Raw genomic sequence first — 23,507 nt, 5'->3', positions numbered from 1 at the left:
AATTACAGCCCGGGGAGCAGCAACAACAGTTCCTAAGTCAGGATGACCTCTCAGTGGCACCTGAGCCTAACTCTCTGCTCCTGGACACACAGTGCTCACTCTTTGACCAGCCGCTCTCCCCACCTGACCTGGCTACCTTTACTGACAGCGAGCCTGATATGCAGCAGCAGGCAGAGTTTTCCTCACCTGCCTCTTCTCCTCCACCGGAACCTTTTGCACCTCAGGCCATGGCTCACAACCACCAGCCTCAGTTTCCCTACTTTGCCCCTTCCTGGGCGGCACTTAACATTTCTTATCCTATGCCTTGGCCTCAGTGGTACCCTTGGCCAGCTCCTACTGCCACTCACCCTCATGCTTCTTCCACCAGACCACAAGCTCCGTCTGTGCCTCTATCTCCAGCTCCATCAACTTCTAGAGCGCTTCTCAAGAGGCGGGCTATGGACCATACCCTGATTCACCGACTGCTAACTCTCCATCAGCTCCAGACGGAGCCCTCATGCCTCTGCCTCCACAGAATGTGGACGACTTTAAACAATTCCAAGAACTTTTCAAGAGGGTGACACTCAGCCAAGACATCCATTTAGAGGAGGTCCAGGAGACACAATACAGACTCCTCAAAATTCTCCAACCCTCTCCGCCCTCAAAGATCGCGCTTCCCATAAATGAAGCACTCCTAGAACCAGCTGACACTCTCTGGCAGACCCCAGCCTCTATCTTACCGACTTGCAAAAAGGCTGAACGTAAATATTATGTTCCTGCTAAGGACGTAGACTTCTTATTCTCTCATCCACAACTGAATTCTTTTGTAGTGGATGTAGCGACACACAGGACGAAACAGCCACACTACCAGCCCACCCCACGAGACAAGGACCTCAAATGCCTTGACCTCTTGGGATGCAAGGTTTATACCTCCTCCACTCTGCAATTCAGAATTGCAAACTATTCCGCCCTACTTGCAAGCTACAACTTAGATAACTACAATATTTTTACCTCCCATATCCCAGAGGACAGGAGAGGAGACTGCAGACTACCGCAACTGCAGTGGTTATGCACAGATCTTCCTGGCTCTCTGCATCCGGCATCCACAAAGACCTGCAGACCAAAGTGGAGGACCTCCCCTTTAATAAAGATAAACTCTTTTCCAAGAAAACTGATGAAGTCCTTCACACCATGAAAGACTCTAGAGCAACCCTGCGCACCCTGGGCATTTACCCATCTCTTCCCAGGAGACAGCGGCATCAACCTTATCAGAGGCCACACACACAACAGTATCCCCTGCCTCAGCCCAGATCATACAATATACCCAGGAATCACACTAGACCTCCTAGGAGCAGACAAAACCAAGCACAAACAGCTACCTTCCACCCATTGGGAAATAAACAATTTTGAAGTGTTGGTCAAGGGTCTGCATGACCACCCCTTGACTCCACCACCTATTTGCCCATTTTGCCACTGCCTCCAGATTTTCCACCATGCCTAGCAGCAGATTACAGAGGACCGTTAGGTCCTGGAAATATTCAGTCAGGTTACTCCATCCCTTTTATACCCTACCCTCCTACCCTTCCCCGCCCATCTTCAGGGACTCCTCTCACGAGCACCTACTTCGCATAGAATGGCTCATCTTCTACAGCTAGGTGCAGTGGAACCTGTGCCGACAACATCGAGGAAAAGGGTTCTACTCCCACTACTTTCTGACCCAGAAAAAGACTGGGGGATGGAGACCTATACTAGACTTACGCCGACTGAAAAATTCGTAAGGGTACAGAAATTCAAGATGGTCACACTGGGCACAATAATACCTGCGCTGGAACAAGGGGACTGGTTCACAGCCCTCGACCTATATCCATTCACCCAGCCCACAGACGCTTCCTACGATTCACACTCGGACACGACCATTTTCAATACGGGGTACTCCCTTTCAGACTCTCCACAGCACCGAGAGTATTCTCCAAGACCGTAGCCGTAGTTGTGGCCCACCTCCATAGAAACGGAATCATACTTTTCCCCTACCTAGATGATTGCCTCCTCAAAGGCAACTCATACGACGAGATGCTACAAACTACCCTTTTCGCCATCTGCCTTTTCCACAGCTTAGGCCTGCAAATAAACGTCCAAAAATCCACCCTGACACCTACACAGCAGATGGAATTCATCGGAGCTCACCTGGACTCAATTCGAACCAGAGCCTCACTCCCACACAACAGATTCCTCGCTATCACACATCTCATACACATGCTCTCTGTTTGTCCGAGGATACAGGCAAGAATTTACCTACAGCTCCTTGGCCACATGGCAGCCACCACCTTCGTGGTCAAGTACGCCAGGCTGCACATGAGATGTCTTCAGGGTTGGCTCAACTCCAACTACAAACCCAGCAGGCACAGCTTCTACATGCTGCTAACTCCTCCAGCGAACGTACTAGCTTCCCTGCAATGGTGGACAAGACCAAAGAACCTCTGCATGGGCGTTCCCTTCCAGCAACGCTCCCTGGCACTCATGCTCACCACAGACGTTTCCCTGGTCGGTTGGGGAGCACATCTGGGGGGAGACACAGCACAAGGCCGCTGGTCTGCGCCAGAGATGTGTCTACACATAAATCTCCTAGAGCTCAGAGCAGTGAGACACGCCTGCCTTCATTTTCTTCCCCTCATAAAGAACAAATCTATCCGGGTCCTAACAGACATATAGCATGTATGTTTTACATCAACAGACGGGGGAGCATGTGGAATTGTGCATAAAACACCACATACAAATTACTGTTTCTTACCTACCCGGCTGTCACAACACTACTGCCAACGCACTCAGCAGACACCTCTTCACAGGTCACGAATGGGAATTGCACCGATACTACAACAGCTCTTCTCCCACTGGGGCACCCCATCAACAGACCTCTTTGCCACAACCCAGAATCGCAAATGCCACCTATTTTGCTCCAGAGCGGGATTCGGGACTGCATCCCTAGGAGACGCATTCCTCATCCCGTGGAACAAGTAGAGGATCAGTATGTTCCTCTCTTATGGCGCGGGAGTCTGTTTCCTAATAAAGTACCCAAATTCTCAGTTTGACCTTCAAAGACCATCAAAATACAAAAGAGCGGTACTAGCTATAGCTCAAACTCAAACCCTTTCTGTCCCAAAGTCAGGACTGAAAACATTATGGATCTTGACAGAGAAGATTTTTCAGAGTTCAGCAAGGGCCACAACTAAAGATGTGTATGTAGACCCTGAGGCTCAGCAGTGTATTGTGGTATCTATGGCATAGCTCCACATGTGACAATCTCAGTAGACTTTGTAGTCTAAGGGTATGTCTACACTACCCGCCGGATCGGCAGGCAGCGATCGATTCAGCAGGGGTTGATTTATCGCGTCTAGTCTAGATGCGATAAATCAATTCCTGAGCGCTCTCCCGTAGACTCCTGTACTCCACCGCCGCGAGAGGCGCAGGCGGAGTCGACGGGGGAGCAGCAGCAGTCAACTCACCACAGTGAAGACACCGCGGTGAGGTCTAAGTACGTCGACTTCAGCTACGTTATTCATGTAGCTGAAGTTGCGTAACTTAGATCGATTTCTCTCCTCCCCTCCCCGTGTAGACCAGGCCTAAGTGGTATCAAGCAGTACAGACTCTTATTGCATCCGATGACAGCTGCTGAGCCTTCCCTGGCTTGGCAGCAGACCAGAGACAAATTGCAATTATTCATGGATTTTTAAGGCCAGATAGGACCATTGTGATCTAGTTTGATCTGCGCAGAACAGGTAATAGAATTTTGCCCAGTGATTCCTGCATCAAGCCCATAACCGCTGACTGAGCCAAAGCATCTTTTAGAAAGATGTCCAATCTTGACTTAAAGAGTTAAAGTAATAGAAAATCTGCCAGATACCTAGGTATAAGTTATCCCAATGATTAATTATCATCACCATTAAATTACACATTATTTCTAGTCTGAATTTGGTCTAGCTTCAGCTTCCAGCCATTGCATCATTTGTCTGCTGTGTTAGAGGTCCTCTACTATCAGAAATCTTCCTATGTAACTACTTATAGAACATGATTAAGTCACCTATTAAATTTATCTTGGATAAACTAAATAGGTTGTTTCTTTGTTGTCTCACTTGTATGATGGATTTTCCAGAACTGTAATAATTTTTGTAGCTCTTTTCTGAACACTTTTTTCAATTTGTCGTCTTTTTTTTTTTTTTAAGTGTGAACACCAAAACTCGGTGCAGCATTCCTGTAATGGTCTCACTAATTCTATTTGCATCACAATGCAATCTCTCTACATCTGCGTGAAGTCTCCTTATATATCCAACGATCACATTACTTCTCTTCACACTGGGAGTACATGTTCAGTTGGTCCACCATGACCCCTAACTCTTTCAGAGTCACTGCTTTTCCAAGCTATAGGACAAGAACTAAAAGTGTGACTTATATTCTCTATTTCTATATGTATGATTTTGCATTTGGCTGTATTAAAACACATGTTCAAGTGAGCCCACCTGACCAAGCAATCCATATTGCTCTATAGAAATGACCTATCATTATTTTCCAGTCCACCAGTTTTTGTGTCCTGTTCAAACTTTACCAGCTTTGAATTTATATTTTCTTCCAGGATATTGATGAAGATATTGGATAGCCTTGGGCTGAGAACAGATCCCTGTGAGCCCCCACTAGAAACATTCCATTGGATGGTGATTTGCCATTTACAGTTACTTTTTGGAGATCTATCAGTTAGCCAGTTTAATCCATTTACTATGTACTACATTGATTTTACTAATTTTTTATATCAGAATATCCAGCAGTACTAAGAAGTCTTAAGTATATTATATCAAGTTGCCTTTATCAACCAAACACATAATCTCATTAAAAAACTATCACATTTGTTTGATAAAATCTAATCTCCATAAACCCATGTTGATTGGCGTTGTTCCTTACTGATTGCATCCTGTATCAACCTTTCCATGATTTTGCCCAAATCTGATGTCAGATTAACTGGTTTATAGTTACCCAGGTCATCCTGATTATCCTTTTTAAATATTGGCACAATTTTTTTCCCCAGTACTCTGGAATTTCCCCAGTGTTGTAAAATTTCTTAAATATCACCAATCCAGTTTTTTAGCTAATTCTTTTAAAACTCATTGATATAAGTTATCCAACCTTTTGCTAATTTAAAAATATTAGTTACTGCTAGACTAGAAGTATTTCATTAACTGTAATTAGGATTCTCCAATTCAGATTGTTGTAATTACAGATGCAGCCTGCCCAGGGTGGAGAGGCCATGTCAGGGTTTTCCCCTCCCAAACCCAGCACCTGTACAGCAATTGGTGAGGAGGCCCTGATCACTTGCTTAACTGCTGATATCCCAAAATGGGTGATCATGATTCAGGCAGACAACCAGGCCACCATGGTTTATATAAGCTAGCAGAGAGAAATACAATTAAGCATCCTGTGACAGCCCCATAGATGTGGGATTGTGCAGGGTTCCATGAAACATTCCTAATGGCTACCTCTGTGACAGCTATTGACAGGTGGAGATGATCAGTAATGGACTCATTGTAGCGTTCCTGAATCAAGGAGTGAGGAGGTAGTGAATTGGGTCTTTAGGAGTGGGATATGAGAGAGAGACCTGGTCATATCACCTTTGGACAATTATCAGCGGCTTGTGCTCTACACTGGTCAGTAGCAATATATTTAGGCTTAGCAGAATTTGATTATTTTTATAATTTAAACAGATAATATTGATTATTTTTAAGCTTTTTTTATTTTTATCAATGTAAACATTCACAGTTGCAGGAAATTATGGGGATGTCAGACTAATTATTTAATGACTGTAGATGTTGAGATTGTCAACAGCATATGTCAAAATATACAAAGTAAATATCCCTAAATAATAAGCTTTCAAGCAGCACTTTTCCTACTTTTACTATCTGTAAATTTTGATTATGAATGGAAATAATGTTTAGTTGGTTTGTTTGTGTACAGTGAAATTGACATTTGTCGACATTTCTGGATAAAAATCTAATCCTTTCAAGCCTAAATATATTGTATTGGAAACAGATTCCTTTTCCATCCTCTGATGCCATTTGTAATAAAATTCCAAACCAAATACAAGAGACACAAATGGGAAAATCCTTGTATGCTTCTACCAGCAAAGACAAATATGGTTCCCAACTTAGAGGGGGTGGGGGGCAGACACTTTTAGGTTCAGACACTTGCCAAATCTGATCACACAGACCCAACACACCTCTTTACACTCCAACTTAGGATACCATTCCCTGTGAGCATGACTCCTGACAAGGTAGAAGTCTAAAGCTGTGGTGTTTTTGAAAAAGGTGTCTCATCTCATCCTAATTGCTCAAGGGAATCTGTCAAAAGTTACAAGTAAGAAAGGTTTAGTTACAGGTTGCAATAGGTATCTGAGGATCCTTTTCATGCCCCCCACAAAAACTGCTCATTTGCCTTCTTCATTTGCTAGGGTCAGTGTTAAAGACAACTTCAAATCCATTTGGCTGCTGTTTTGTTCTTTAATTTAATATACTGAAAATAGACCAGTTTCTCTGCAGTGTCAAGTTGTCGGGTTCATTAGGGCTTGATAAGCTGAAACCCTTCCTATTAAATAGCCTCTGTATTATAGGCTATTAATGTTGTCTTAACTAAGCTGATACTTTTGAATCTCTCTGCACCTGTGAGTTCAAGTTTCTTACACTGAAGTTCATTTTTCTGGGGGCAGGAACTTCATCATGTAGTAGTGAACTTCAGGCCCTAATGTCTGGTCCAATTTATACTAAACTCTTCAGTTAAAAGTGATGTGGATTTATCCTAGGCTCCTTCCAAAGGTGGTAATGGAGTTCTACATAAATGAATCAGTCATCCAGACAACTTTTTCCCCTTCACTACACATTCTCAACCTGGAAAAGCTATCTTCTCAAGCTCAATACGGATGAGTCTTTGGTGTGGACTGAAGATCTTTGAAAACCCACCCAGCTTTTTGTTTCAGTTGACACTAATAAGATTTGCTTTTTCCAAGAGGACTATGTTTAAACATCAGTTGATTGCAAATTTCACTGTTACAGCTTTGCAGACCTGGAACTTGAAAGTTATGTCAAAGCCTCTGCTGTAGGAGGCAGGTGCATCCAGGACACGTGTAAAGCAGCCATTGTGGTCTTTTCTGCATACTAAATCCTATTGCTTAGATTTGGCTTCCAAACTGGAATCCATATGTAGACTGCTTTGCCAGGCAGAGGATTACCTTAATTGTCCTACCTCCCACCCCCATGAATTTTATTTATCTATTATTTTGGTCCTCTATTAGACTTTTAAGATATCTTATTTCTCCATATGTGAAAATAAATCTAGTTAATCTTATTAGTCATGGCCTGTTCACTTTATTCGTTGTTTCTCGCTGCCTGTTTCAGTAGTTGGACTTTTTTCTTTTAGAGACATACTTGGAAATTTAAAATCTCTCACTTTACTACAACAACGACGTTTAAAACACAGCTGTGAAACATGATTGTGGGCCCAGATGTGTTTTTGTTTCTTGTTTGAATGGACATAAACAAGCTATAACTGTGCCAGGAAAGCATGTTCTAACCTAGGTATCTACCAAGGTTAAAACATAGCCCCAACCTTAGTTGGTTTGGTTTTTTTCTGTTCATGGCAAGAAAACCTACAACAATTGTACTATTCCAGTGCTTCATATTTTAACATGGTTATTTTTGTGTAGTCCAGGTCTTTATTGTCCAAGAGTGAGAAGCCTTTGAGAGGAGTTTCTTTAGTAAAGAGGTAATTAGTTATGTGATAGGGTTTTTTTCAGACAGTACACTTCTCAGTGGATTACCACGTCTGGACCTTCCTACACACCAACTTGTAAGTTTTGTGACATCGTATTAATTTTTTATTGGCTCTTGCTAGGGGAATATTTTTACCTCTCATTCAAAAGGAACTGATCGCGTTAGGCAGCCTGAGTACTTCATCAGAGATGGCACAAATCAACCACCACTGCATCCAGCAGCTTAGAACCTCAGAGCTATAGCAATTCTTGCCAAGCCTGAACACAGATATAAGGACCCAAGAGTACAACAGAAGGTGTGTAATTACTACGTTTCAGCTTTCATGAAGAATCTTGTATGCCATGCATATATTTTATCTATGTAGGTCTTTTTCAGAAGTTAGCTTATGAGGTAGTTGAATTTTCCCCTTCAGTGCCTTAATAATCCATTTCAGAAGCTCAAATTAAGCAATTAGAATTCAAAATTATCTTGACAAACTGGAGAAATGGTCTGAAACAAATACGATGAATTTCAAGGCTATTAACATTCAGTAAAGTTTCAAAACACAGGCCCTTATGGGTAGGTGTCATGACCAGAGACAACAGTAATAAAATTACAGAATGTGGTTGGATCTGTTACACGTGAATGAATTCCTACTGAGTTTAATATATTGTATTTAAACTTTTAGAAAGAGCTTTAAGCAACAAAATAATGACCTGCTTCAAATGTTTGTCTTAATGGCACTAAACTACTTTGAGGTTTTTGAACTGAAATATACAACTTAGACTAAATTGCTAGCAATGTTTGGGCATCCTAATCTATGATAGGTTTAAAAAAACCCACCCTGTCACTACAGGCCGGTTTTGATGTAAGCAGTGATCCAAAGGCTTCCTGTTTTACTCTCTGCTAAAGGAGCAATGAGGAAGTGCCTGCTCGCGATTCAGTGTGTGCTGTTAGGAAAATGTAGGCCTGTGCTACACTTAAAATGTAGGTCAACATACTATGGTGCTCTGGGGGTATGAAAAATCTCTGAGCATGATCGCTATGCCAATCTAACCCCTGGTGTAAATGCAGCTTGGTTGAGGGAAGGAAGCTTCTATTGGCCTACCTACCATCGCTCGGGGGGGGGGGGTGGGTGTTCGTTCCTACAGAGAGAGAAAAACCCCATCCATTGCTGTAGGCTGTGTCTACACTACAGAGTTACTCTGGCATAACCATGGTACTGTAGCTATGCCATTATAATCCACATAGTGTAAATGTATCTGTAGTTTATATAGATGGGATATTGAAACTACAGAACTCCTTCAGCACCCAGAATGGAGGTGGGTGGGGGAGGAAGGAACATGAAATAAAGCTCCATGGGTTTGTCTTCACTGCATGGTAGCTTGAGCTATAACTCACGTTTTGTCCCTAGCCCAGGGGTGGGCAAACGTTTTGGGCTGAGGGCCACATCTGGGTGGGGAAATTGGATCCACGGCCGGGGAAGGGGGTTGGGGTGCGGAGTGTGGGAGGTGGTGTGGTGTGCAGGAAGGGGCTCAGGGCAAGGGATTGGGGGTGCAGGAGGGGTGTGAGGTGCAGGCAGGGGCCTTAGGGCAGGGAGTTGGGGGTGGGGTGCAGGAGGGGTTCGGGCACTGGCCTGGCACCACTTACCTCAAGCGCTGGGACCCGCAGGCGGAAGGAAGGCGCTGTGTGCTGCCCTTGCTGCACCTCCAGGTACCTCCCCCGAAGCTCCCATTGGCCCCGGTTCCCCGTTCCCGGCCAATGGGAGCTGTGGGGGACGGTGCCTGGAGGCAAAGGCAAAGCACGGAGCCCTCTGCCCCTCCCCCCCCTCCCCCCACCCAGGGGCCGCAGTGCCGGCCACTTCTGAGAGCGGCGCGGGACCACGGGGGGCAATCCCACGAGCTGGATCCAAAGCCTTGAGGGGCCAGATCCGGCCTGTGGACCATAGTTTGCCCACCCCCATCCATGCACAACTTTCTTGCTCAAGTTAAGTGGTGCTTTGAGCTAACTGGCCCTTCAGGGATGGGGTGGACTTGAGTGCTGCTGATGCTGAAGCAGTGCTTAATTTTTGCCAGGGCAGCACCCTAGCACCTCCAGGCTTGGCAGTTCAGAGCCCCGACACCTCTGTGCTTGCCGCATCAGTTATGAAAGTAAAAAAATTGCTTGAGCCCGGCACCTAATTGCTTGAGCCCCAGCAACTCTTTCATTACAAATTAAGCACTGGGCTCAAGCTAGTAATGCAGTGGGGATATAGCAGCTGAGTTACAACTCAACTACTAATCCAATTACTCTGCTAACCAAATCACTGGCCATGTGGCTGCTCACTTGAACTAGCGCCAAAGGAGTAACTTGGACTAATTCAACCAGAATTAACTGTTGCAATGAAGACAAGCCCTAAGATACTGAGAGAGGCTGGCAAAGCCCTTGTATATAATGGATTGTCTTCTGCTTCTACAAACAAACCAGAAAAGAAGTTGCCCTTTATGACATGGAAATTTGGTTTGGGAGCCTGGTACAGAGGCAGTCATGTTAGAGACAGTCTGGGCTCCAACTTGAAGCAAGTCAGATCTGAACTCACTATTCTGGGTCACATTATGGACAGAGCCCCACCTAGACCCAGCACAAAGTGGAAAGTCTGAGGGCAGTGAAGGCTAGCACACCGCTGACTTTGACAGTCTCATAGTCAAGGAGAGCGAAATCTACTGTAGCAAAATCTCCAATCTGTTTTATTAAGATGATGTTAAAAAAAAATAGTGAACAGAGTTTGAGCATAGAAGTTTCTGGTTATCAGGGAATAACATACAGATTATCGAGGATGCAAAGTTTGGTTTAAGGTAAGGTGGCGTGAGGAATACATAATCTGCAATATCCCCGATTGGGGGTAAAAGGTTGATGGGTCAAAGTACAGACATTGAGATATGAGGGTATGAAGTTCATAAAGTGGCTATGTTTGGGTGTGGATAATAATGAGTGGATATGACGATGAGGATGGATTGACCCTCATTTGGTGGGATTTAATGTTCAGGGAGTTTATGGTTCCAGTTCATATGATCCAACGGAGAAGGTCACTTGGTCCCTTTCTCGTAGTGGGAGAACGATGTCACTCTGGCTCACGCCTCCTGGTACTGTCGGTGGCCGGTGATGTGCTCGATGTAGATGTCCCTGGACCATCGGATGGCGTCTGAGACCATGAGGCGCTGCATGAGACGTGCATAGCGTCGACTGATCCCGCAGGTCCGCAGCACACGCTTGTTGCAGGGGGTCCCAGGCTACTCCCCTCTCTTTTCTCCTCTCCTATTACTTTATATACAATGGGGATGAGAAACCTTGGTATGTTTAGTTTCTCAGATAAATAGTTAATGTTGTTCAAAGGTGGAAGCCTGAGTTCTGTAAGAAAGAGCCAAGCATCCGAAGAAGTGGGTTGTAGCCCACGAAAGCTTATGCTCTAATAAATTTGTTAGTCTCTAAGGTGCCACAAGTACTCCTGTTCTTTTTGCGGATACAGACTAACACGGCTGCTACTCTGAATACAGTCCTGGTTAATAGTCACTACTACAATTCATTCTCTGCAGCACTTCCTCCTGCTTACATGAAACTGTAAAAGCAGAGCAGGCACTAGGCATAAGCAGACTAAGCTATTGCTTAGGGCCCTGCGCAGCTTTGTATTGTGTGTGTGGGGGGAATATTCTGGCTTAGGGCCCCCAATGGGCTAGCACCGCTCTGCCTAAAAGCTCCAATTTAGAATCAGGAAAAAGCCTAAGGCAGCAGCCTCGTCGAGGTGCGTTTTGCTGCTAGTTTTGAAATGTTGGCATTTCTGAAACTTTCAAAAATTAGAGTAAACTGGTGGGGACATTTTTATACTGGCATAAAAATGTAAAAGCTCCTGACGACAGAAGTTTCCCACCTCGCCTCATGCAAGGAAAACCTTAGGGATAGCTCAGTGGTTTGAGCATTGGCCTGCTGAACCCAGGGGTGTGAGTTCATCCTTGAGGGGGCCATTGAGGGCTCTGGGGCAAAAATCTGTCTGGGGATTGGTCCTGCTTTGAGCCTTCCAACCCTGATCTATTCTATGACCTCTAGTTTGGTTTGGAGGAGGTCATTTATCTATCAATCATTTGTTTTCAGACAGTATTTAGGTAACCCAGACCCAGCTTGACACCGATTGTGGAAACGAAGGAAAAACGAAGCTCGCCCCAGTTTGCCAGTTTCTCCCAGGTGCGGAGAGTAAGGGAGCCTGGCTCTGGGAGTAGCGGGCCAACAAGCCGTCACCTGTGCCCTGAAGCCAGCTGCTAACAGCTGGAGGGTCAACCCAAGCCTCCAGGGAAAGCGGTGGGGCATCCCCGTTTCTCATTGGCTGTGAGCCAGTGGCGGCCACGCCCCTCTCCATTGGTGACAACCCTGCCTGGGTAGGTGTGTGCGGAGAAGACGTTGTGACTTCACAAATGGAACTCCGTCACCTCCCCCGGCCCCGCCCACCACGACCCCCCACCTATAAAAGGCCCCGCCTGCTGCGGACCCCTGTAGAGGAGGCTCCGGCAAGGGAGGCGGAGGAGGAAGCGCTCGCGCAGCCTTGGAAGCGCAAAGGTCTGGGCTGCAGCCGCTGCCCCCCGCCCCGGTTGATGGGGGGGCAGGTTAAAGGGTGGAAGGAAAAGGGCTTCTCCGCAGGTGGCAAGACCTGCGCCCGGGGGCGGGGGAGCACGGGCCGGGCAGCCCCGATTTCGCCCCTAGTTTGTGCAATTCCATTCCCGGGGACCGGGGGGGTGCGTGTCCCAGCCGGAGACCAAACCCCGGGGCAGCCCGTGAGCCCACAGCGCCAGAGGTGCGGCGGAGCCGGTCCCGGCTGTGCAGGGCGCTGCCTGGCCGAGCTGAGCCGGGGGGTGGCGACGGACCACGCCACCCACGGGTACTGTGAGGAAGCGATTAGCTAATAATTGGGTGTAACGCCGCCCCTTTCACCAGGGCTCTCCCAGCGCTGCAGCGATGTCTGTGCTAGTCCCACCTTGCAGACGGGGGAACCGAGGACAAGGTTTTAGCTCAGTGTCTTGTAAAATCTGGATTTATACAGTTAGTGGCTGAATGATGTGTAAAATAACCCCAAACAGAAGTTTAAGAATTCAAAATTGCTTAAGAAACTGGTGATGTCCCTGAGAGCTGGTGCTTTAGTGGGAACTCGCTGACTTCATTTTGGGCAGTGGCTGAACTTTTTTGAGCCACACATTTGAACGGTCATTCGGGTTTGTGGGTGGGAAGGGGAGTGGGGGATCGTCTGGGCATTTGAAAACTGCGAGGAAATTGACATTGTTGAACTAGTATATGTTGTTACAATGGACAGAAAACCCATTGGTAGTTAGTGTGTCTTGGGGATTGAGAAGGCCCAGAAGAAATCAGCATCATCTGCCATAGTGATAAAGCCTGGAAATAGGTGTATTATGGGAACCCTAGTGGGCTACACACAGTACTTACTCAGATATTTTTCCTTGTAGTTGTGAGAGTGTAATTTGTCTCCAATTGACGAAGATGCATTCTTCAAAGCCCAGGCTTGTTGTTCCATATGGCCTCAAGACTTTACTCGAGGGAGTGAGCAGAGCTGTTCTCAAAACCAGTCCAAGCAATATCACTGAGTTTGCAGCTCTCTACTTCAGAGAGCTAATTGCATTTAGAGAAGGTTTGTTCCTGCTTATACACTGTGATACACATTCAGTACATTTGAAAAGCTGTGTTATTGCAGAATGCTAATCAAACTGTCCATCTTAATTTATACTTCTACCTCCAGAAAATCCTAATTTGGATATAACAGAGCTGGTTAGAGAATTTCATTTCACTAGAGGTAAGAAAGGTGTCAAATGCTGCTCTTATTATGATACTATGTTTTAAAATACAGTATATTATGATTATAAGATAAAGCATTCAAACCTGCATGGTCATGAACACTCCCCTTTAAATGATCTTTTGACCATTTTCATTATGAATAGTAACTTAACATTATTTAGCACCTGTCATCACAATGTGCCTTTACGAAGTATGGGCCTAATTCTATGAGATGTCAAATGCCTTCCTTTGACTCCTCACAGGCTGGGACTCTAAAGTACATACAGGAATCCCTGCAGACAGTCGCCTTTGGTGCTGCAGAGGGGTAGTGGGGAATACAGGCTCTCCTCTACACAATGCTTGTTTTTGGCACTTGACGTGCCATATTTCCATTTAGCAAAGAATTTCTCTGGCAGAGATTGTAACATGACTGTGTCACAAGGGGCCAAATCTCAGTTGTAGGGTACTAGCAGGTGTTGCATTAGTGATGTCATATCAGATTTTAGTCTGTCTTATTGGCCTGGAGACCCATCAATCATCTGCTTGCATCATCTTGAACTGACATTTTGCTCACCCATCAACTCCATTATGACCCAGTCTTCTGTCTCAGTTTGCTCATCTCTGCCCCTCCCCTCTATTCAGTTGCATGTGACCTCACTGGAGTTGTGAAGGTTGTTGGAAAGGTATTCAATCATAGGCCACAAAAATGGCAGACTTTTCTCCTCCCAGCTGTTAAGAGAAGGGGAAAGGGTGCTTCTCAGAAGCTAAGGGTCTCTTTCCCCCCCTCTATCCCCCTTCAGTATTTTGTCATGATGCCACAGGCCTGGACCAGGTCTCTGAGACTTGCAAGTTGTCTCTGTGACATCACTGGTAGAGCTGTGCAGAAAGTAAGGTTTGAAAATGCACCTGGCTCTAGCTAAAAGGACTCTAAAGCTATTGTGGTAGCTTGGGCTGGTGCTCTGTGAGAATAAATTATTACTGGTTCAGTTTCTAAGAACTGACAGGAGGCCAGGTGGTCCAGTGGCTAGATACCGGAGTAGGAATCAGAAGACTTGAGTGCTACCCCCTTATCTGCTACAACTTTGGGAAAGTCACTTTGCCTCTGTGGCTCTGTTTTTGTGTCCTGCTCTATGTCTGTCTTTTCAGACTGTAGGCAATTTGGGGCAGGGATTGTTTCACAGTCTGTACACTGTGCCTAACACACAGACCCCAATCTCAGTGGGAGCCTCTTGGTGCTACAGTAAAAACAAATAATAATGACTGACTGAAAGGTAAGAACAATGCAATTTATTAAGCAGTGTGCTGCACACCTGGGCATTAAGTACAGGGAGAATGATCCTCCACACTCTGATGCTGTGCCCTAAACTGGTGACTGTCTTTGAGAGGATTAGTCAGCTATGCCCCAGCACAGAACAAATGCTCCTTGGAAGGCAAGGGGGAGGGAGGGAAGGAAGGAAAGTGCTAAGGACACAGGGCAGCTGTTGTGCCTGGAGATAAACACATGTAAGTGATCTTCTACTATTGTTTCTGCAGCTGTGAAGGGAGCTTTCTGATTGTGGTGCTGGGTTGTAAATGGTGTGTGCATTGAGAGAGACTGGGTTGCCAGTCAAAGCATGTAATTTAGAGAGAGTTTCTGCTATTAGAGTTTAAATTTGCCATGAATAGAGGGTTCTAGATTTGTTGTAGCTCTTCTGCGTTCCTGCTCCTTTCTCCGGAACCTCTCTGGGTGATCTTATCTACACATGACATTAGGTACCATCTCAACACCGACTCCTTCCCCCTGCACTCAAGAGCTACCTCTTTCCTGCAGTCTCCCATGCTCCTCCATTTTGTCCTATATCTACATCTGTGCCATTTTTGCATGTGCAGTGGCCAACAGACTAAACACAATAAAAACAGAGCTCCTTCTCTTCTCTTTTTCATGTTTTCAACCTTGATACCCATGAAAATCCCATCCGTTTTTCCTGTTTCTCTTTCCAAAATCCACCCCTCCATCTCTACTGCCCAAACCTTGCTCCGAGCCTCCCACTGACACATACACGCTACTTCTTTAGGTAAGACCCGTGGGGAAGGGTTTATGCAAACACTCCAGGTTACTGGGATGGGTGTGGGGATGGGTGTGTGTGTGTGTGTGTGTGTGTGTGTGTGTGTGTGTGTGTGTTCAACATATTTTGTATGAATCCAAAATGCTTTGATGCTCTAGGTAGGTTCCAAAGGGAATGATGAATTTCTCAGTTAAGTATTTGATTTGTTTTTTCCTATTGACTCTTCTATTTTTTCCCCCCACTACTTTTTTACTTTTTGGATGCTGTGGGGAAGAAGATGGCTGCTACGATATGGGGGAAAGAGAGGGTTTAGCACTAGTAAAATTTTACATAACATACAGGCTAAAAGTCATGGAGCAGGATAAACAGGCAAATAGAAATCCCATGTTAAACTGATGTACCTCTTGCATCTAGAATGACCTGACAAATTCACTTTAAAGCAGAGGTAGTCTTTTTTTTTTTTTTTTTTTGGTCCAAATGTCTTGGTCAAAGGGTAGTCAAGGTCCAGACTCCAGAGCTTTAAAGGCTTGATGAAGTGTTAAACAGGCAGGTTGTGCAGAGATTGTTGGAAGCACCTGCTAACTTACTGTCGTGCTCTTTTAATTAGTAGAGGGCTGGACTGATAGACTGCCAGAAAAGAGAGCTGACCTTGGAGACATAAGTGTGGTGTCTCCACTTTCTGAGGAACCAAAACGAAAGGAAAAATCCACAGACACAGAGGAGGACCAGTTGCACGAAGGCCCTGAACCTGAATACAGCAGCAAAACTACACAATACCCATCAACTCACTGTGAACTTGCAGAAAATGAACCATCCCCTACGGGACCTGAAGCATCCCCTAAGGGACCTGAACTTGCCTATGTCCCAGCTGATCCTGCACAGCTTGCTGCTCAGATGTTAGGTAACATTGATTCTGTTCATTCTATGAAGGATGTGGCAACAAGTGTGCAATCTTTTCCTGAACTGTCTCTGAGCTCAGTGGACACAACAGTTGCACCAGTAGAGGGTGCTGCTGAAGAAGCTACACTTACCCCAGCTGCTGAGGGTTCTGCAGAGTCTGTTAGGTTGGAGCCAGCGGTTCAGAGTCAGGCCTCCATTGTCCTAGGGTCCTCCAGCAGTCAGGCTGAACAATCAACAAGTGATGTAGATCAAGCTTCCTCAACCCCCTTGCAGGATGAACCACCACCACCTGCTCCTCCTCCACCACCTCCTCCTCCACCACCACCTCCTAAAGATCCATTACAGGCTGTGCCTTCCCAAAGCGAAATTGAGGTTACATCAACCATTCAGGCTATGCCAATACATACTGACGATGAGCCTGCTACTGAAGGAGAGGTTCCACCTTACATAGAGCAGTTCCCGCAGCAAATAGTCATTCCCTTTTTAGAACAAGTAGCTTGTCTAATAGAGATTCAGCAGCCACTAATGCCTTCACTAAATGCAGGTCAGTTTACATGCACTAAGCTCTTAGATCCATCATTGATTGATGATGCAGAATTTGACCCTGAAAGAATGGAAACTACAGCGCAAATGGCATCAGCTGAGCAAGGTTTTATGATGTCAGGTAAGAAAGTCGGATGTTAATGAAAATTTCATATTCCAGGTTAACAGTGCTGAAACTCACTAGCTAAATTATTAAATGCAAGAACCTATGCCAGTGCAAGGCTATGGGAGAGATTGAACTTCCTTACTTTAGGGCACATAAGGAGCTTTGGTTTCCTCTGCAATCGCCTGGCCCCAATGCACAGGTATTAGATCTCTCTCCAATTTGTTCCAAAATGTGTGACTAATTGTGAGTAAGACCCATAACTGCTCTTGGATTAGTGTTGCCTGCATCAGAGGAACATGTGTTCACAGGTTCCTGCAAATTGATTTGTTGTGGCATCAGAGGTGCAGACAGCATTTACTCCAAGGGCCAGAGTGGTATGTGGCACATACAAAAGGTATCTGGAGGTGTTTTGCCTTTGAACAGCCCTGAAAGCGTCTTGCTGAAAGTGAGCCACACAGTTTGAAGCAATGGCAGAGATTGAAGGTGTAATACATGTGCCTTGTGGCTGAGGAAGGGTGATGGGGGGAGGCCAGAACTTTGACTGCGGCCTCACTTTGAAAGATTTAAATCCTAACCATTGCATTAACATAGTTTTTGCATTTAAAAAAAGAAATGGTGGTGGTTGCCTGCACTGTCCTGTTCTGCAGATGGGTTGAGGTGGGTGGATGAGGCACTTAGCAGGGGGTTCTGCAGATGGGAAGAGGGTCTGGCACTTGTCTTCCTGGTGAAGTGCCCCTGGAACAAACTCCTCACCTGACAAGTACCCTACGCAGACTCTCCTCCCAGCTGCAAACCCTCTTTCCATCCTCTGTGACAAGTGCCAAGCCCACCCCCTGCTCCCAGCTGGAGAATCCCCCCCCCCCCCGTGTCCCCTTCTCCAGTGAGAAGTGCCTGCCTGACTCCCCCTGCTACTGCAGAACCCCTCCTGAGCCCCTTCCAGGCCCCAGGAAAGGTAGAGGTGTTAAGACATATCAAAGCACGTTACCGAACTATTTTGTTAAGCAACACCAAGGGATTTGCATGGCTGAAATGAAGGAATAAATGTTGTAGCATGTGGCAGTGGTGCTGTAGTTATGGAGGCAGCACACTTGTTCTGATCCCTGTTCAGGTGTTGATAAACTTTCTTTATAAAACTATTCCTTGAAAACATTGGCAGCTAAATAGAAATTGCTGTCTAACTTTGGATGTCCAGCTGTAAAAAAAAATAAAAAAAAATAGTACCCTGGGTCCAGATGCATTTTTCTGTTTGGTTTTAATAAACCAAAACATTTAAGTAAGTTTTGACAAAACTGACTTTTTTTTTAGGGGGGGGGCAGACTCTTGCAATTCCCCTTGTGCTGGTAATTCAGAATCTCTCAGGCTTGGCAGCCCAAAAGGAAAATGTCTAACGTTATAAGCAACTGAAAAGAGGGACTTAGAACAGGAAGAGTTATGGTCTCTTTGGTCATAACTCCAGCACCAATTCTGCTGCTGTTCTTTGCACTTCAGCTATGCAAAAATCCCCATCTATCTTCTCTAACATGCTTTCTTATGGCATACGTACGTATAGGCATGTTATATGTAAGAGTTTGCAATATGATTGCAATTCATAGCTCCTGATACCAGCAATTTTTTAAATTTTTATTTTATAGCAATGGCAACAACCGAAGCAGGACAACCACCACCATATTCTAATGTGTGGACTCTCTATTGTCTAACTGATTTGAGCCAACAAGGTCGAAAGTCACCACCACCCCTTCCTCCTGCTGGAACTGGTGCTCCTTATCCCCAAGCAACCCTCTATATATCTAGTGGGAAGGAGCAACAACCATTCCTACAACAGCAGCTGACACCACAAGGTCCACCACCACAAGTATCCTCTCCAACTTATGTGATGATGGAAGAAGGCAAGAGGGGAAATGCACCACCTTTCATTTTAGTGGGCTCTACAGTTCAGAATGTACAGGACTGGAAGTCTATTCCTGGCCATGCTGTCCTTACACAGCATGACACAAGTGCTGTGAGGAGATTCACTACAGTACCTGTACCAGTTGCCAGGCCAGCAGATCTGAAAATGGCCACTCCAAACCCAAATTCTAATTCTGCACAAGAAACTGCTAGACCACCAACCCCACTTTTTCTTTCAGTTGCCATACCCTTAGATGAGGTAATGTCTGCAAAGAGGGGCTCAGCAGCTGGTGATAAAGCAGGCATAAATCCCTTTGCAGGAAGCTATGGTATAGCAGGAGAGATTACATTTACTTCTGCCCCGGTCCGCAGAGCAGACTCGTGAGAAGGTAGGCTGTTTCATATTGTGCTCGTGTCTGCAAGGGAGACGTTTACAACTTCAGCCTCTGGTTATAAAGTTTTGCTTTAAAGTCAGAGTTAAAGTTTTTGAACTTGGATGCTTAACATTAGGCGCCTAACCTGTAGCCTGGATTTCAGAGTTGCTGAGGCCATAACTTCCACTGAACCTAAGCTTGCTTGGCTTTGGCTAACCAGTGTATTTGACTTGAAGCTGGTTTGACAGTGGTTGGGACAGCCTAATTCCTCCTCCCATTCCGATGCACTCGTGTAGAGCGACTACACCTAGCATACAGAGCAAACACTCGCTACTTTCATTTAGGGGATGGAGGTTCAGTACGACTTCTAATTTTAGATAAAACTGCTTGCTCCAGAAAGGCTTGGAGCTGGTTTCTCCTCTGTACCTGGCATTTGCAAATCCTGTAAATTGGTAGTTAGGTTTGAATTGCTATTTTCATCCTCTGCCAGATGTTTGAAATGGGAAATCAAAGCAGCAGGCACACGCACTGTAGATTTATACCCCAGGTTACTGTGCATGGTACATGCATGTGCACAAAAGTATAAATTGTAGCTTGAAGACATAGCCCTCCCACCATCCTAGACACTGCTCATGCCTATTTCACAACTGCCTGCTGGGGACTGGTAGTCAACATCCCCCCTTCTGGAAATGACTGTGTGTGTTGGGGGTTAGGAGGAAGAAAGAACATAATGCTCTCTGTACTTAACCGAATTCTTTTTCTTTAACAGGTTGAGAGGAGATGATGTCATGTGAACACCCCAGGATGGAAATCTGCATCTTAAAATAATAAATTAACTTAATACAAGCACTCAAAACTAATGCAATCCGTTAGAATGCCTTTTTGCATTTCCAGAGTGTTGGCAGAACACAGATTATTGAAGATAAGTATATAATGAAGCGTCCATGGGGGGGGGGAACCCCACCAGCAGCACAGGCAATAACCGAAAAGAATGCTTCCCCGCTGTAGCAGAGGCATTTGGTTGTGTCCAAGCCCCCTTAGAGATGTTTAGCTAATAGACAAGTTGATCATGTAGTATTGTGTAAACATACATCCATCAAAAATTTCAAATTAGTTCCACACAATCCCTTTCCAGAGTAGGTCACATCTTATGCAACAGATCTGTTCCTGGCAATGAGTTTAAGTGCACAGCTTTGACTCTGTAAGCAATGGCCTTATACTTGAAATGTCCCAAAACAAAGAAATTATAAGTGAGATGGTCAATGAGATGAAGGGTAAAAAAATTTCACTAGACTGCTTGCAGATGCTGCCCTGTGCCACACAAGAAGCCAGTGCTCAGTTAAAACCCATTATAACAGACCTTAGAGTTGCTATGGAAGACACTGTCTAGTTTTGCTATAGCTTTGGAGTCTCAAGTTTATTTCAGTCTGTCAGTGGTCACTGGGGTGGGGTGTGTGTCTCATTTCTGGGGGATTTCAAATGTTTAGAGAAGATGCTGATTTTAATTATCCAGTGAAAATTGCTTAGTGTCTGCATCTATTCTCTTAAGAGCCCTAGTCTTTACTCCTTGTGAGTTCCCTAGTGCTTGCTCCTTCTCTTGACCTGCTTCCTACTTTTAAAAAAAGAGCACGTACCATCTCCTCTGTCGCAGCTTGAAAATAAAGGAAATCACTAGGAGATTGGATTTTGAGTAGATATCTACTTCTGGAGAAGAAACTTACCTGGGAGGCATATGCCACTCAATGCTTCTCTCTATTTCTATCCAGTAATCTCTTCAAACAAACATTTGGAACAGAGTCCTTTCCCTGGAACTTAATGGGTTTCAAAATCCATTAGGTCAGGTTGCAACCCCACTGGCTCAAACACTAAGGGTGTCACATGAGGCTGGTGGGGTGGGGGATGATTGCAATAAAACTTTAATATCTCCCAAATGAAGCAAAGAAAAAGTTTCTAGACTCATTTCAGGATAGCAAAACCCTTCAAAGTTTGAGACATCAACTTTAGTAGAACAGATTACTTGTAGTGATGCATAAGAGGCCAGTGTGATTCAGCCTCTGGAGTTAGAAAGCTTCTTCCTTGTTTGCTGAGCACAGTTCTTCCAGGGAAACCACTGACATGACATACTTTATGAACCCAGAACTGCAAGGTTTCAGACACGCCAGCCGAAAACCAGACTCAGCAGGATGTCAAGTATCAGAGGAGTAGCCGTGTTAGTCTGGATCTGTAAAAGCAGCAGAGAGGCCCGTGGCACCTTATAGACTAACAGACGTATTGGAGCATGAGCTTTCGTGGCATCAGACGAAGTGGGTATTCACCAACAAAAGCTCATGCTCCAATACGTCTGTTAGTCTATAAGGTGCCCTAGGACACTCAGCAGGATGACTTTATAGAGTAAAGGCATCTACCTGGATCAGCTGATGCAACCCCTAGTATTAAAAAAATGAATCTGAGAAATCAGAGCATTGGAACATTTGAAAGCCTTTATTTAGTAGCAATTAATGTAATTAACACTAACCTCCAGACAGCAATTAAAATAGTATACAAAGAGCAGCTGGAAGCTCTGTAGCCCAGGTCTGTATAAATATGTATTTCCATAAGATTTAATGCACCCCAATTAAAGGGGTAAAGCTGGTGTGTACAGCAGTCTCCATACAGGTGCCTTACTTACTTCAAACCACACTTTCTAGGAGGAAGTCTTGTGCATTTGTACAGTGCATACACAGGTGCAGTTTAATTTCTCCAGTAGTTATGTTCTACTGGGTCCTGATTTTTAAAAAGTTTCTGCAATTGTACAACGATGGTGCCAAGCACCTATAGTTTCTAGTGCAGTAAACAGATTTTTTTAAACCTCTTACTAGTGTTCAGTTCAGATTTAACTTTTAAATGAGGCTGGTAACAAAACATGAAAGAACAAATTCAAAACACTGCACTAAACATGGAATAAATACTTTGAGTAATGTTACCAGTGTAACCTACATCATGACCATTTCGGGGATAATAGTTCTGGAATCACTGACCAGAATCCAAGATTCTTGAGTTATGTTCATAGAAAGCCATCTTATGAAAGTTAAGTAAATCTTTACAAAAATAACTTGCCCTCTCCTAGCTTCAAGCACAGAATAGTGCAATTCATACCTGTGCTTTTAAACATGTCTGTGCCACAATAAATCCACCCCAAAGGGCTGTTGTGCCAGCATAATCATTAAAAGAAAGGATTCATAGAACACCTTCAAATGTTCTATTTGCTATTCACCGAGACTTAACATAGATGTATTCAGCAAATATGATAGCACTAACCCATCAGAAAAATGACAGCTCTGAGCAGTTTTGTCCACGTTCCCCTCTCCATAGACTTTCAGATCTGTACCACCATATTTACTGCAGGAGATGCTTAATATACTGTTCAGTAACTTGTCAGTTTTTCCAAGATAGGAGTAGAAACAAGGAAAATTAAAAAGATTAAGACTTAATTTGCATTAGTCATGAGCTCCCTTTGACATTTTAATAAATGTCAGGTAAATTAAAGTAGTTTCTGTCCCAGTAGTTGCCAGAGTAAAGCCAGTCCTGTGCACCAGTGTAGGGATTGGGACCTTGATGGAACCACCTGTAAAAGAGGACAGGATGGCTGTGAGGAGACTAGAACACATTTCAGTGTAACAAAGTTCAAAGCTGCTTTGGTGCATCTTTCATGTTGGTTTTCAAACCAGTCTACTGAGAATTCAGTGCTGCATCCCGCACTGTTTTAAGTCAGTTCAGACTGTCTTGATTTGCTACACTTCTCCCTTACAATCCCAGAATAGTTTCTGCCTGAAATCCATGCGGATATGTTGTGATGAGTAGGTAGTAGAGATTGTTGTACAATAAACTATTTACTTCAAAGCAGTTTTGAATAAGCCATTTTTGACATGCATTTAAGAACAATTTATTACACAAGGACACGAATACACTGCAAACACTGCATTCCTGAAAGCAGAAGTCTATTATTTCACCAGCATTCTGATTTCCCCAAGATTTTGAAACCATTATTTGGATAAGTGTCAAATACCACAGCTCACAATAATGGGGATCGGTGATTTGTTTCCCA

The 23,507-nt window shown here is 44.7% G+C and overlaps 2 protein-coding genes across 4 annotated transcripts in view; one reads left to right on the top strand and one right to left on the bottom strand.

The window, feature by feature from the left end:
• The first annotated feature begins 12,288 nt into the window (after window positions 1-12,288).
• CABYR (calcium binding tyrosine phosphorylation regulated) lies at window positions 12,289-20,335 on the top strand. 2 transcript variants are annotated; one of them, XM_065398987.1, is made up of 6 exons: window positions 12,289-12,344; window positions 13,244-13,425; window positions 13,534-13,587; window positions 16,221-16,514; window positions 18,794-19,438; window positions 20,193-20,335. In XM_065398987.1, the coding sequence occupies exons 2-5, from the start codon at window positions 13,278-13,280 to the stop codon at window positions 19,432-19,434; spliced, it is 1,137 nt and encodes a 378-aa protein (XP_065255059.1). In that variant the 5' UTR covers window positions 12,289-12,344; window positions 13,244-13,277; the 3' UTR covers window positions 19,435-19,438; window positions 20,193-20,335. The 2 variants fall into 2 exon arrangements, with proteins under 2 accessions (XP_065255059.1, XP_065255058.1); XM_065398986.1 differs by having other exon boundaries at window positions 16,221-17,177.
• Window positions 20,336-21,885: 1,550 nt separating this feature from the next.
• OSBPL1A (oxysterol binding protein like 1A) overlaps window positions 21,886-23,507 on the bottom strand; it is a 141,485-nt gene continuing 139,863 nt past the window's right edge. For both annotated transcript variants that reach the window (XM_065397957.1, XM_065397956.1), the window contains one exon: window positions 21,886-23,027. In XM_065397957.1, coding sequence (XP_065254029.1) covers window positions 22,925-23,027 — 103 coding nt within the window. In that variant the 3' untranslated portion in view covers window positions 21,886-22,924. The remainder of the gene's footprint in view (window positions 23,028-23,507) is intronic.

Source organism: Emys orbicularis, chromosome 2 (assembly GCF_028017835.1).
Source record: "Emys orbicularis isolate rEmyOrb1 chromosome 2, rEmyOrb1.hap1, whole genome shotgun sequence".
NCBI classification, from domain to species: domain Eukaryota; kingdom Metazoa; phylum Chordata; order Testudines; family Emydidae; genus Emys; species Emys orbicularis.
The sequence above is the reverse complement of the archived record's forward strand: the minus strand, read 5'-3'. Positions and strand labels throughout refer to the sequence as shown.

Excerpts from the sequence above, each read along its gene's own strand:
- CABYR (XM_065398986.1), top strand. The coding sequence starts at position 13,278 with ATGCATTCTTCAAAGCCCAGGCTTGTTGTTCCATATGGCCTCAAGACT. Across the intron at positions 13,426-13,533 it reads GCTAATTGCATTTAGAGAAG|AAAATCCTAATTTGGATATA; the intron begins GTTTGTTCCTGC and ends TTCTACCTCCAG. Across the intron at positions 17,178-18,793 it reads GCAAGGTTTTATGATGTCAG|CAATGGCAACAACCGAAGCA; the intron begins GTAAGAAAGTCG and ends TTTATTTTATAG.